At 38.4% G+C, this 14,572-nt stretch overlaps 1 protein-coding gene across 1 annotated transcript in view; it reads left to right on the top strand.

Annotated features, from left to right (window-relative positions):
- The first annotated feature begins 31 nt into the window (after positions 1 to 31).
- Positions 32 to 14,572, top strand: part of AS3MT (arsenite methyltransferase) — a 28,928-nt gene continuing 14,387 nt past the window's right edge. The window contains 10 exon segments of the mRNA XM_033421114.2: positions 32 to 4,803; positions 5,006 to 5,046; positions 5,314 to 5,441; positions 6,725 to 6,875; positions 7,386 to 7,522; positions 8,553 to 8,622; positions 9,756 to 9,837; positions 11,196 to 11,327; positions 11,656 to 11,798; positions 13,615 to 13,749. Coding sequence (XP_033277005.1) covers position 4,803; positions 5,006 to 5,046; positions 5,314 to 5,441; positions 6,725 to 6,875; positions 7,386 to 7,522; positions 8,553 to 8,622; positions 9,756 to 9,837; positions 11,196 to 11,327; positions 11,656 to 11,798; positions 13,615 to 13,749 — 1,020 coding nt within the window. The 5' untranslated portion in view covers positions 32 to 4,802.

The following is a 14,572-nucleotide window of genomic DNA, read 5'->3' on the forward strand; positions in this document are numbered from 1 at the left end:
CGAACCCGTGCGAACCCGTGCGAACCCGTGCGAACCCGTGTCCCCTGAATCGGCAGGCAGGCTCTCAACCACTGCGCCACCAGGGAAGCCCCTAAGTGATTGAATTTTAAAAGCACTTATTGAATCAAACCAACCTATGCTCTTATTGAATTTTTAAGTTGCTCTGTTAATTTGATATTAAAGCAAAATTAAAAGATGTCTTAGTTTTTCTCATAGAACTTTGATATGTCAAAAGCCATATTGTCTAAATGTGTTTCTTAAGCAAATACTGAGTAGTGTTTTAAATTCAGACTTAAGAGCTTCTATTGTGAATGTATAAGAATGATTAATACTGTTTTTAAAGACTTCTTTCTTTTAATCATACATTCAGGAAATATTTTAATTTCATGGTCACAGAATGGTGATTAAGTAATACCTGTTGTTTTCTTTTCTTTTCTAGTAACTAAGAGGAGATAGTTATTTTATTTGTTGTAGCAAATTCCTACATGAAAATTAGGCAAATGGTATCATATCTGGCCAGCTGCAACCTCCTGCCTTGACCTTCATTCCTAGGGTTTCTTTGTTGTTGTGACTCTTGATTAAGTGGCCTTGAGTTCATTTTGTAATTTTGCTAGTCATCAGCAAATTCACTTGTATGACATTATTGTCAAGTGAGAATGCAGTTGAGTTACTGTGATTCCGGTATAGGGTTGTGCCATGTAGAAAACCTTACGTTTATTGACATTTACCTATGTTCATTGAATTTATCTCATTAAATGTCATTACCGTTGTCTGTTGTCAAGTCTGAATGTCTATGCTTTATTTGAATTTAAAATGGGACTTCCAACCTGTTTTAGCTCAGTTCTTAATTCACTAAGGTACTGGGAGAAAGCTGACATAAGAAAATGGTGTTTTTACTGAAAGAAAAAAGGCAAATATGAGTCCAATTTAATTCATATTCTATATCATCAAGTTGACTAATCATATCAGATTACATTTATTCCTCATTTTATATATATATACATTAACTTAAAGTAAAAAAACAGTATGAAGGAATTCACTTATACATTCATTCTATAAATGTTTATTACAATTATTAAATATAAACAGGTTCAACTTACCTTAAAAAGAAGGCTTGCAAACTTACAGCAATTGTCATATTAGTAGTAAAACATTTGATGTTACTATCACAGTTTCTATTCAACATTTTGCTGGAAGCCACACCTGGTGCAGAAATTAAAATTAAATGTAACTATTAGCAAGGAAGAGACAAAATTGTTATCATACAGTAGGATTATCTACTTAGAAAATCCAAGGACTGATTTTTTTAAAAAGTCACCAGTTTAGAAAACAAAACAAAGTTTAACCATCCAAGTATACACAAAGCAAAGAAATATTTAAGATGAAAAACAATTAAACTATAGTCTATGTTTTCTTCCTCATGCTGGAACAAATATTAAAGAAGCAGTGACTGCTTATGTTATATCTGATAAATTTCACAATCAAAATTTGAATGGTAAATAAAGATGAAATTTACATTAAATAATGAAAACCTAGTAGTACTGATTTAGTCATTTTAAAGAACATAATGCCAAAATACATGAAAGAAAAGTAGACAGAAATGTGAGAGCAGGCAGAAATGTATACATACTTCGATAGTTTGTTTCTTATAGAAATAGGTTAATATGGAGACAAAAGGTACTTCTCTAAAATAACATCTGTGTTGTAGAGGATATGTTGGAGGATAATTTCAAAATAATGAAAATTCAAATCTATGCAAGCAAATTTATGTGATGATACCCAAGCAGTACTATAAAGAAAAAAATCATGCTTTAAATATCTGTATTAGGGATAAGGCGTAAGTAAATGTTTTCTTTTTTTTTTTTTAAGGAGTTTGTGGTTAGAATTTAGAAAGAGAACAAAAGAAATCAAAGTGGAATAAGAAAACCAAGCATGAATGACAAAAATTAGAAAAATATATGAAACCATTAATTGGTTCTTACAGATTAAATTGGTAAAATGTCAGCTCAATCGTAAAAGTACAAATTAGTACATTTATAATTGAATAGGAGATATATAAAATAAATCAATTAGATTTGAAAAGAGAGATCTGTCAGCTTGATGCTAAAAATTTAATTACTAGTATCAAAATATCTGGCTCCTTATAATGATATAATATGATAAAACTGACATTTAAAAGAGAATATGTCCAGACTGGTTATGAGAAATAATCCATAAATTGTCAGAAATAACCAATTAAAATGTCATCTGCTTGTGATGGCTGTCCTGAGACTTTTCCAAAGTATCAAATAACAAATCATTTCCATATACTCCCAAAGTATAGAAAATGATAGCAAGATACCCAGTTCCTTTGCTGAAGTAAATGTAATTTTCATTAAAAAAAGTAAAAAGCAATATAAAGACATTTAGGAGATTCTTATTTATGAACATAGATGCAAAAATCCTAATAAAATCTCAGAAAATTGAATAGAGAAATATTTGGAAGAACTGCTAACATAATTCTAGAGTTACAAAGTTCATATAACAGCTGCAGAACACATTACATTAATAAAAAACAATAAAATCGTACATCACTGTAATATACACCAAAAAGGCATCTGAAAAAGTTCAATGTCTATTTCTAATTAAACTTAAAAAAAAACTCTCTAAAAGTATGTTTTAGAAGAAAGAATAATAGAACCCCAGAATATTAGAGCTGTATGGGGCCTCACAAGTGATTAAATTCTAGCCTCATGTTTTATAGATGAAAAACATAGCCAGGGAGATTAAATGACTTACCCAAGGTCACTGAACTTGATGGTAGGTCTTCTGACTACTAGTCTAGCTTGCTATTATCTGTTACTTTTCTTATAAATAGAAACAAGGGTGCTTCCTGTCATTTCTAGTATTTAGCATCATAAAAAAGAAAAGGAAGTAATTGAATCCAATCCATTTACCCCTGCTACTTCATCTCTGGTAAGTAACCAGTTGGTCATCTAGCTTCTGCTTGAATACTTCTAATGTTTGGAGAATCCTTTACTTAGTGGTGGTGGCCATTTTGGAAAGCTGTACTTGAAAGATGGTTTTGTGTACTGAACCAAAAATCTGCCTTTCTGGACCATCCTGGAATTGTCGGACCAGTAGCTTCCAAGGTGGGATGTGTGGAGGTATGCACAAGGCCATCCTTTGAGGTAAGGGAAGAAAATATCTGTGTATATTTATTTTTTATCTTAAAAAGAGAAAATTAGCTTTTTGCTAATATTTAAAATATGGCTTGATATGAGATATCTGACTTGGCCTACATAGCATACCTATCATTTAGCAGGGGTGATATTAAAAACAAAAAATTCTGTGGCTGAAGCACTGACCAATCAGAATGAATGATGGTCACAAGCAGTCTGGTCCAAAATCAGCCCTGCACACTAGATACCTGAGGGAAAACTGGGAATAACTAAATGTAAGTTGATGGTGGTTTGTTTTATTGCAGTTTATCTGTGTGTGGTTAAGTGGATTTAAGGCTTATCAAATGATTCTTGTGAATAACCACAAATTGAAGATAATACAATAAAACAAGCACAAGTGAACAAGTGGAAAATGATAGAGCCTTTTCCTTAACCTCCCACTAATCTGTCCTTTCAAGATAAAGTTACCATTTTAACAATGAGTGAGAAAGTGACAACTTTTCTAAAGGAACTAATTTTATGGAGAGAGTGTTTTGAAAACTAATATTTTGGAGTGTTTTCACCATTAAACAATTGCCAAAAACCAGATATCTATAAAAACGTATTTTTACACACTTAATAGAGATATTCTAACCTATAAAATATTCCAAAAAGGATCATTTCCATGGGTTTAATTTGTTAAAAATATAACACCTTCCTCTTAACATTTAACAACAACTAATTGACATCTGGGAAGATTATTATTGTCAGATGAGACTGAAAAATGAGTATACTTTAGTAAATCTTCCATTCAGATATCCTTTCAGTTGGAACCCCATATCGCCTTACTATCCTAATGAATAGAAATTCTTGTTATAACCACAAAAGGAAATAAAGTATACCAGTGTAGGAGTGTAGAAATTAATTAAATTAATTTTTTTTTTCTGCAAGATGAAATGACAATACTTAGAAAACAAGTGAATTGACCAAAAAAATACTAGAGGTTAAAAATGAACTTAGCAAAGTTGCTTTCCTAAATACAATTCAAAATAGACTGAGATTGATTGGTATGGAATCATTGATATGATTCCATCACTATGACATTCTGGGAAAGGAGGGAGAACAGATCTATGGTGGTTTAGAAGCTGGCGTGGGGAGATTTACTATGCAAAGGGGCAGGAAGAAACATTTGGGTGAGAGCCTTGATTGCGGTGATGTATATACCTTGTTAGAATTCACAGAACTGTACACTTTATAAAGAAAGGTGAATTTTACTGAATGTAAATTCTCTCTCAATACACTTGACTTTAAAAAGTGGACTGAGAAAAGGTGATTTCATTCCCAAAGGGGGCAAAAATCAGTATATACGTGGGTGTTCATACGAGCATTATAAAATGAAAAGCACAGTGGAGCAATAAAGGAAGATCCTTAATAGTAAGAGCCTCTTCCTGGTTGGAAAGACCAAAGACAGCCAAGCTGACTTTGGGCACACTAGGGCCGTAGCGCGAGGGAGGACTCGTGGTCGGACTGCGCAGGTGGGTTCCTGCCCGGGGGCGGGGCCTCGGGAGCGCGGGGCCTCGGGAGCCCTGGGCCTACGGAGCGCTGGGCCTCGAGAGCCGGCTGCTGGGGACCCAAGTTCCAAGGTCTGGAGGCCGAGGAGACAGTGAGTGTGGTCCCTCGCTTCCCCGCCCGCCCCCAGGGCAGGCTCTCTGCCCCTAACCCTGCTACCCCCACCGCCCACCATCACCACCCGCTGCGCTCCCGCCTGCCGCCCGCCCTTAGACCACCCCTCAGTCCCGGGGCTCCCCTCCCCCATGCGGGCTCAGCGCCCTCGCCTTTAAGCTGCCTTTTCTCCCTCCTGGCAGTGGCCACCACCCGTGACGCTGAGATCCGGAAGGACGTGCAGGTAGGTGCTCGCAGTAGGGCCTATGGCTGCGGTGGAGCCTCAGCTGAGTGGGAGCTTTAGGCTTTTGGAAGCCCGGCCTGGCCCGCCAGGATCCCTGGGGTGGGGCAGGGCCAAGTCCGGGCTTAGAGCTTTGTAGCGAGCAAAGGCTGGCCAGGCCTGGGGGCGCTGGAGGGGGGTTGGTGGGGCGTATGGGCGCCTCCACCCTGAGGACACCAACTCGAACTCTTCTTTTCTCACCCCTCACCCCACCCTTGGACCCTGGGTCAGACCTACTACGGGCAGGTGCTGAAGAAATCAGCAGACCTCCAGACCAATGCGTGTGTCACTGCAGCCAGGCCAGTCCCTAAGCACATCCGGGAAGCCCTGCAGAATGTAAATGAGGAAGTATCCTTGAGGTAAAGTGCCCTGTGCTGCCTCCACGAAGACCCCAGACAGCATCTTTCTCAAAATATAGTGATGCCAGGTCGCTAGGGAATTAACCCGTCTCCTCCAATCCATGGGGCTTGCCTTATCTATTATAAAACTGGTAAAGCACAGCACTGATCGATCATCTTACTGCTCTGTTGAAGAACTTCCAGTGACCCACACATATGCCCCTTTACTCACAGGATACATTCACACTCCTTGGAGCTGACATTCAAGCCTGTCCACGTTGGCCCTCCCTTCCTAACCAACCTTGGCTCCCTCTGATGCACTATACTACTGTAGCCAGACCTTTCCCTTCCTCCTGCCATCACACTGCCAAGATGATTTCTGCCTGCCCGGCATGAAGTTATCAATCTGGAATGCCTTCCCCCTGCTTTCTTTCTTCCTTTTTTAAAAAATAATTTATTTATTTATTTTTGACTGCATTGGGTCTTCATCCCTACGCGAGGGCTTTCTCTAGTTGTGGCCAGTGGGGGCTACTCTTCGTTGCAGTGCGAGGGTTTCTCACTGCGGTGGCTTCTCTTGTTGCGGAGCACGGGCTCTAGGTGTGCGAGCCTCAGTAGTTGTGGCACACGGGCTCAGTTGCTCTGCGGCATGTGGGATCTTCCCAGACCAGGGCTTGAACCCATGTCCCCTGCATTGGCAGGCAGATTCTTAACCACTGTGCCACTAGGGAAGCCCCCCCCCCCCCCCCCGCTTTCTACCTTCCAAATCCTACCTATCCAATGCTTCACTGATGTCCTACCTACTTTGTGAAGCCTTCTTTAATCCTTGGGCACCACTTTCCCAAACCACTATAACACTTACTTCCTGTGCCACTCAGTTTGTAAAGAAATCATGGAAAATGTTTTCTGTGTTTGCGTTTTATCTCCCTCGTTAAATACACTTAAGGGACAGAATTCTTGTCTTACCTTTCTTCTTCAATAACTAGCAAGTCCTGGACCTGCATAAGATGCTCAGTTAATGCCTAACAAATATTTTAGTTGGTTTATTTGTCTTAGTACCTGGTGCAGTGCCCATCAATTCAATGGTAAACAAAGCAGATAGAGTCCCAGCCTTCATGGAGCTTCCGGTGTAGTGAGGGAGACTAAACATCTAAAAAGAAATTGAATGAATGATGGAAGGAAGGAAAGGAGGGAGGGAAGAAGGAAGGAAAGGAGGAAGGGAAGGAGGAAGGATTTATAAGATTTAATGGTTCCACATCTTCTCGTCTCTAAAGGGAAAAAATGTGTATATATTTTCTATTTCCCAGATATTATGGCTGTGGTCTGGTCATCCCTGAGTGTCTGGAAAACTGCTGGGTTTTGGACCTGGGGAGTGGAAGTGGCTGAGACTGCTATGCACTTAGTCAGCTGGTTGGTGAGAAGGGACATGTTACCGGAATAGACATGACAGAAGGTCAGGTGAGGCAATTATTTCAAGGATAAGGAGGAAAAAATTCTGAAAAGCATTCTTTTAGAGATAAAGTTGTTTCCTTGTGACTCTTCAAGGATAATTTAAGAAGGGTGCTAAATGCAGTGCTCGCTTGTGCCATTACTGCTTCCTGACCTGGAAACCGAGAACTTTGACAATTAGGGGCTTCTCTGGGAGAACAGAGTCAAAGGTTTGATCTGATTTATGAATATCATGATGACTGAATGGAGTTTGATCTTTTCCTTCTTTCTGCCATCTATCCTGAAAGATTTTCTTATTGCGTGAAGAGTTTATTCAAATAAAACCCATGTATCAAACGGGGTTTTTGCCCCATTGAGTTGTCCCACTCTGTAGTATATCCTGCATGCGCAGATGAACCTCGTTTACGTACCTAAAACATTCTGGGGGCAGTTCATTCCATTAGTAATAGGAAACTTTAAGAAAAAATTAGTGCATTAAAAAATGTTGATTATCAAATCTATTTTTTTTTCTTCCTTTAGGTAGAAGTGGCTAACAAGTACATTGAATATCACATGGAAAAATATGGCTTCCAGGCACCCAATGTGACTTTTATTCATGGCTACATAGAGAAGTTAGGAGAAGCTGGAATCAAGAATGAGAGTTATGATATTGTTATGTAGGTCTATGTCCTTACTGTTGTGAAGATAGCCCATTTCCTATTGAACACATGAATGTCACCACTTTTTGCTGAATGGATTCTTATTTGGGGGGTTAAACTAAACTTAGCATAACTTAATAAAGGGATGGAGATGGCCTGGGGCCCTTGTGGTCCACCAGCCACAGAACACACTAGCCTGAGAGAGAACGTATTTTAATTTTTTTTTTGGGGGTGCATTGGGTCTTTGTCGCTGTGCACGGGCTTTCTATAGTTGTGTCGAGCAGAGGCTACTCTTCATTGTGGTGTGCTGGCTTCTCACTGCGGTGGCTTCGCTTGTTGCAGAGCATGGGCTCTAGGGACTCGGGCTTCAGTAGTTGTGGCATATAGGCTCTAGAGCACAGGCTCAGTAGTTGTGGCACACAGTTGCTCCATGGCATGTGGGATCTTCCCAGACCAGGAATCGAACCTGTGTCCCCTGCATTGGCAGGCAGATTCTTAACCACTGCACCACCAGGGAAGTCCCGAGAATGTATTTTAAACTTAACCGTGGTTTACGAATGAGCCCAAAAGACCAGCAAGACCAATGAGGCTGCTTATACAATATGTTATCTTCAGTATTATTTTCATGGCAAATTATAGGATTCTGTGTTGCTGTTTTTCCTCTGAGTTGTCAAATCATGCCTTAATAAAGCTGTCTTTGAGGAACTTAGCCTATTTACATGTGGCATAAGAAATGCCTTGTGCAGTAGGCATCTGGTCCCAGGTCATTGTGTTGCACAGTCAACATCAGGGCAGAAACAAATAAGAAGCATGCCTCAAAATTTTTTCTACACACTCAGACTTGCTAACAGTTTATTGAGATTTCAAACACTCTGTCCATCTCCCTTATCTTGGGACAAAGTTGAGTGTGGGGAAGAGAGGAGGGAGGTGGGAAGAATAGTGTAGCTTTGAGAAAATGGTGGGAACCACCTTTAGGTAATCTCCAAAGGATTTGAAGGTGTCTAAGTAGTCTGCAGATGTGCTTGACATTCTGTCTCTTCTTTTTTAGATCCAGTTGTGTCATTAACCTTGTACCTGATAAACAGCAAGTGCTGCAGGAGGTATATCGAGTGTTAAAGGTGAGGGGAAGAGGGAGACCAGTGGTCTTTGAACATCAGTGAGAGCACATGGGATATGTCCTGTTCTTGTCCCCTTGAGCTGAGAGCTCAAACTCTCAATTTCTCCATTAAATTAGAAAGAGTGGCAAAATGTGGGAGTGACAGGAATACCCTAGATATGAATTTGTTTTCCTCTAGGTTGCAAAAGGTGATAAATCTGAGAGTCACGATTGTGATTGAATATGTTAAAATTTGCTTTCTTGGCTGTTTTTCCTCCTGCTTGCTGCTGTACATAATCCTAGAATAGCATCTGCAGAGCTGCGGGGACCTTTGGACTGACTACTAAGGTTATTTTGAATATACGTTCCTAGCATGGACAGTGTTTCTCAGGGATCCTTATTTTGTATCCATCAGGGCTCCAGATCTTTGGGAAGTTAAGGAAGATGGATCTTTTCCATTAACTAGTCTCTTAAAGGAAAACTTGCAGGAGCTCCACACCCTCTATATGTATCATGAGATGTATCTCTTCATGACAGAAGATAGAAGATTATGAGATTCTTGGTTTTATAGGGCTGTTTTAGAGATCAAATAAGAATATCAATGTAGAAATGATTTAACAATGTCTTAGTGAGTAGGCCATTGTATAGACCAGCTCACTGTTTTCACCAGGGTGTATGTGTAGAAGGTAGAGACATTACTATAGAATCTAGATGTCCATGCTCTTGAAATTAGTTGAATAAAATCTTAAAATTCCTGATCACTCATATGCCTCAGATTTTAAGGACAATGTTTTAAAAAGATAATGTGTTATTATAAAAATAAATAACATTACAAAAGTTATATAATTTTTAAGGGAGAAGAGTTTATGAATACCGTTTACTTCTGTTAGTTCTGTAACAACCTGGGGTTGCTTTTGCTTCGGATTGGTTAAGCTTGGAAAGTTATTTTATTACCTGTTGAGTGAGGCACTGAAAACAAATCTTGGCAGTTGGCTATGATTATAACTAGGGAGGCAGCTAGTAGTTATTTGTCCAAAAAGGGTCAGCTCAAGAACTTCGGTGGTTTTTTTAAAACTTGATTTTAGCCCCTTATTCCTTTGCTATCTGGGACTAATGTAATCTTTAACCTTGTTTGGATTAATTCTGCTGTTTCAGCACGGTGGGGAGCTATATTTCAGTGACGTCTATGCTAGCCTTGAATTGCCAGAAGAAGTCAGGACACACAAAGTTTTAAGGGGTAGGTTTTTGTGTTTTATTTTGTTTTGAGGCAGATACTTGTCCAAGTACAGAGTTCCATCCTGCTAATATCCAGGATGAGGCTTTGTGATGTGGGAACATGGGATTAGTTCAGGAGGCTTAGGTTCTGTTCCTCCTCTGACACTCAAATCTGGTATGACCTTGGACAATTTAATTAATCGCTTTGAGTCGTGTGTTCTGTACTGTAAACTATAGGTAATAATTCAGTCTGCCTTAGAGGGCTGTTATGAAGATTAAATGGGATAATGAATGTGAAAAATTCTTAAAAGCTCTAGTGTGGAAATGACGGCAACTGCTCCAGAGTTGATGCTGCCTCCTTAATTTCCCATGTTCTTATCATTATTGTGTTGTCGATTCCTTTACTGTCATTTTCATGGAGTCTCTGGACGTTGAGGAGATAAATGCATGTGTTTGGTCAGTCTGGTTATGAAATCAAAAGTTCTTAACTTTTAAAATAAATTATGTTAACTTTTTTCTTATTATACAAGAAGAAATGGATATTGTTAAAAAGCTGGAAAATAGGGAATTCCCTGGTGGTCCAGTGGTTAGGACTCCGCAGGGGGCCCGGGTTCAATTTCTGGTCGGGGAACTAAGATCCCGAAAGCCGTGTGGTGCAGCCAAAAAAAAAAAAAAAGTTGGAAAATACAAAAAAAAAGTTACTACTAAGCACATAACCCAGTAATAACCTCTTTTAATAGCTTAGTATACACACTTTTAGGGTTTTGTTTTCCTGTGGGTGTGTATAATAATATTGGGAGTATGCTGCATATAGAATTTAGTATTCTAATTTTATTTAGCATATTTCCTAAACCTAAAACTTAAAAAAAATTTAAATGTTTGTATTATGCAACTGTATTGTACAGCTGTACCATAACTTATTTGACCATTTCTCTATTGGTGATGATTTAGATTATTTCTAATTTGTTGATGTAATAAATTTAAAAACTGTAAAATGCCTTATGAACATTAATAGTAATTACTGTTCTAGTAGCAGATCATTATGAGATTAATCTGGAACTAAGAGGCAGTTTTGGAATTTTTCTTGTATGTTTTTTTACATAGAGTGCTTTTCAGAATGTGACCTAATACATACATGAATATTATTATTGATAGAACCAATATATTAGTGACTGTCCTGAACAATGGTTCCCAGAGACCATTAGCTAGCATATCTGGTTTCAACCATGACTTTCTATACCTTGGGGGACCCTCAGGTCCTTCTTCTATTTTTCTAGAACCTATGCTTTAAGTAATACCATAGCCTAATCAATTATACAGAAGAATAATTCCCTTAATACCTAGTTGTATTGGTTGATCTGTGATTTTTCTTGTTTTTAGGTGAGTGCCTGGGTGGTGCTTTGTACTGGAAGGACCTTGCTATCCTTGCCCAAAAAATTGGGTTCTGCCCTCCACGTTTGGTCACTGCCAATTTAATTACAGTTCAAAACAAGGAACTAGAAAACATGATCTGTAAGAAACAGCAGTAGGGACTGTTATAACTGCACCCTGAATGGTTCAAATTTGGTGATTATCAAGTGTCTCCTGAGTGAGTCTCACTGAAGGAGACTTTTGTCGTCTGGAAATCTCCATCTTGTCTCCTGTTTAATGGCAACCTCCCAAAGTTTGGCATTTAATAAAGCACTTTGAAGTTATACAGTAAATAGAGTGATGGGCCCATAAAGATAATTGATGGCATGCAAAGAAGAAATCGTCTTTATAATATTAAGCCTTCATCTGCTGAGCAAACCAATAGCCGTTGGAGTGCTGGAGATGAACCATGAGTATATTCTGTTTTTAGGTGACTGCCGTTTTGTTTCTGCTACATTTCGCCTTTTCAAACTCCCTAAGACAGGACCAACCAAAAGATGCCAGGTTATTTACAATGGAGGAATCACAGGACACGAAAAAGAACTAATATTTGATGCAAATTTCACATTTTAGGTAAATAAAGATTTCCGTGACTTCCAGCATTCTTCCTATTCTTCCCTTTGCTCCAGGAACCTTTTCTTAACCTTCCATTGCTTCTCACTTTTCTGGTCTTGGTGTACGTGCGTTTGTCTATATATATACACACACATATACATATACGTATATACATATTTGCTGAACCATTGAAAAGTAAGTTGCAGATATCATGACGTTTTACCTTTAAAGAGTTCAGCATGCATCTCCTAAGAATAAAATATTCTCCTACATAACCAAATACCATTGTGACATCTAAAAAACTTTTCTATGAGAAACGTCATTCAGACATCAGATTAATGGAATTATAGAGAAAGGATGGAAAAATAGGAGAGGACTGCATAACAGTATTTCAGTTGTTTAATTGTATTGTGGAATTAAGGATTGTTAGTGTTTAATGATGACATTGACATTTCTACTACTCTTTTTACAGTAGGTTTTGTTTTCTCAAAACAGAGACGTACAGCCTTTGGAATTAGATACCTGGTTTCAAATTCTGGCTCTGTTATTTATTTATTACTCAGGTAAACTTGAATGTGCCACCAAAATTGTTTGAGATACAATTTGCTCCACTGTAAAAGTAGGGATAATAATACCTACATGGCAGAATTTCTATAAAGATTAGCAATAATATAGCAAAACATTGGTACTGGGAACTCAGTAAATAGAAGATACAGTCATTATTTGCTCCAAAGGTGGAAGAACTTTACTGTTTCCTTCATCTGATTTTTTTGTCTAGATAGCATTTTCAAATTTCTAAAATACGCCCTGGTGCAGCAGAGCCATTAATGCTTTTTCACTGATACACTGCCACTTGCCTGCTTCATTAGGTTCACAGGATCAGAGTGGGAAGGGCCTTTGAAATCATTACTCTGGTCTACTGGCTTTCAAAACATTTCTAATAGCAGAATTATTTTTTATTGAGATATAATTGACATATAACATTATATTAGTTTCAGGTATACAACATAATGATTTAATACTTGTATGTATTGTAAAATGATCACCACAGTAAGTCTAGTTAATGTCCATTACCATACATATTTACAAATTGTTTTTTCTTGTGATGAGAACTTTTAAGGTTCACTTTCTCAGCAACTTTCAAATATATAATACACTATTATTAACTAAAGTCACTATGCTGTACATTATATCCTCATGAGTTATTTATTTTATAACTGAGAGTTTGTATCTTTTGATCCACTTTAGCCATTTCGCCCACTCTCCAACCCCCCCAGAATTATTTCTTTCAGCAAAATTTTAGTTAAAAGACCAATACTTACTATGTGTCCATCATTGCTTTATATAACCCCAGTATCTGAAGGGATACAAGCAGAGTTTATCGGATAGGAGCAGGGATTGGACAGCTCAGAATCTCCTGTGTTCGCTCCTGGTTCCCAAGGCGTAGACCCTTTACACCCCTCCCAGGCACCCTGGAACGCAAGGAAATACACTTTAAAAGCCACTAGTCCAAAGCCCTCATTTTAGCAATGAATAAGGTGAAACTCAGCAGTGGTTTTCTACATTTGCCTCTGAGCAGAGACTAGACACTGGAGCCACGAGTGCCCTTTTTTTTGCACTGTCACCAAAGGAAAACTGATAACGACACTGGTCAGTTCCATGTGAAAATAAGCATGAAGCTAGCAGCAGGGTCTGAACATGAGAAAATACTTATGTCAAAAGGTGTAGTCTCCTTATTTTGAGATATTGCTCATTAGTAGAACTTCAGGGTGTTTTTCTTCTATTGAGACAAAAGAGGCATCTCTAAGAATGTGTTTTTCATGCTACCCTTCAGAAAGATGAAACTGTTGAAGTGGACGAAGAAACAGCAGCTATCCTGAAGAATTCACGATTTGCCCAAGATTTTCTGATCAGGCCAATTGGAGAGAAGTTGACGACATGTGGAGGCTATACTGCTCTTGAAGCAAAGGTTTGCTCGGCTTTCAATTCCCTAACCTCAAACAGAGAACCATTTAAAAAATCGTTATGGTCACCACAGACTGCTAAAGCAAAAAACAGAGCATTGTTCTTTTAGTTGGCCATCATAACTTATTTCTAGCATTTTTGTACCTATAAAATGATTTACCTTCATAACTTCATTTTCCTGGACTTCCCTGGTGGCACAGTGGTTAAGAATCCGCCTGCCAATGCAGGGGACACGGGTTCGAGCCCTGGTCCGGGGAGATCCCACATGCCGCCGAGCAGCTAAGCCTGTGTGCCACAACTACTGAGCCTGTGCTCTAGAGCCCGCGAGCCACAACTACTGAAGCCCGTGCGCCTAGAGCCCATGCTCCACAGCAAGAGAAGCCACTGCAATGAGAAGCCCGAGCACCACAACGAAGAGTAGCCCCCGCTCACTTTTTTTTCTTTTAATAAATTAAAAGAAAAGAAAGGAGAAAGAAACCATAAAGGAAACGACTACATAAAAATTGAAAACATCTATTCAGGAAAAAAAAAGCAAATAAAAAGATAAATGAGAGAAAATATTTGCAAAATATAATAGTCTCCTATAGAGCAATCAAAAATGAATATCACTCTAATAGAAAATGGTTAAAGGAATTATTATAGGAAGTTCACAATGCTCTATGTGAACATTATAAATTTACTTATGTTTTCTTTTAGTACTTTTTAAAAATGAAATAAAATTCATGTAACATAAAATTCATTATTTTAACCATTTTAACATGTACAATTTAGCAGCTTTTAGTATATTTATAAGGTTGTGCAACTATTACCACTATCTAGTGCCAGAA

This window comes from Orcinus orca, chromosome 14 (assembly GCF_937001465.1).
Source record: "Orcinus orca chromosome 14, mOrcOrc1.1, whole genome shotgun sequence".
Taxonomy (NCBI): Eukaryota; Metazoa; Chordata; class Mammalia; order Artiodactyla; family Delphinidae; genus Orcinus; species Orcinus orca.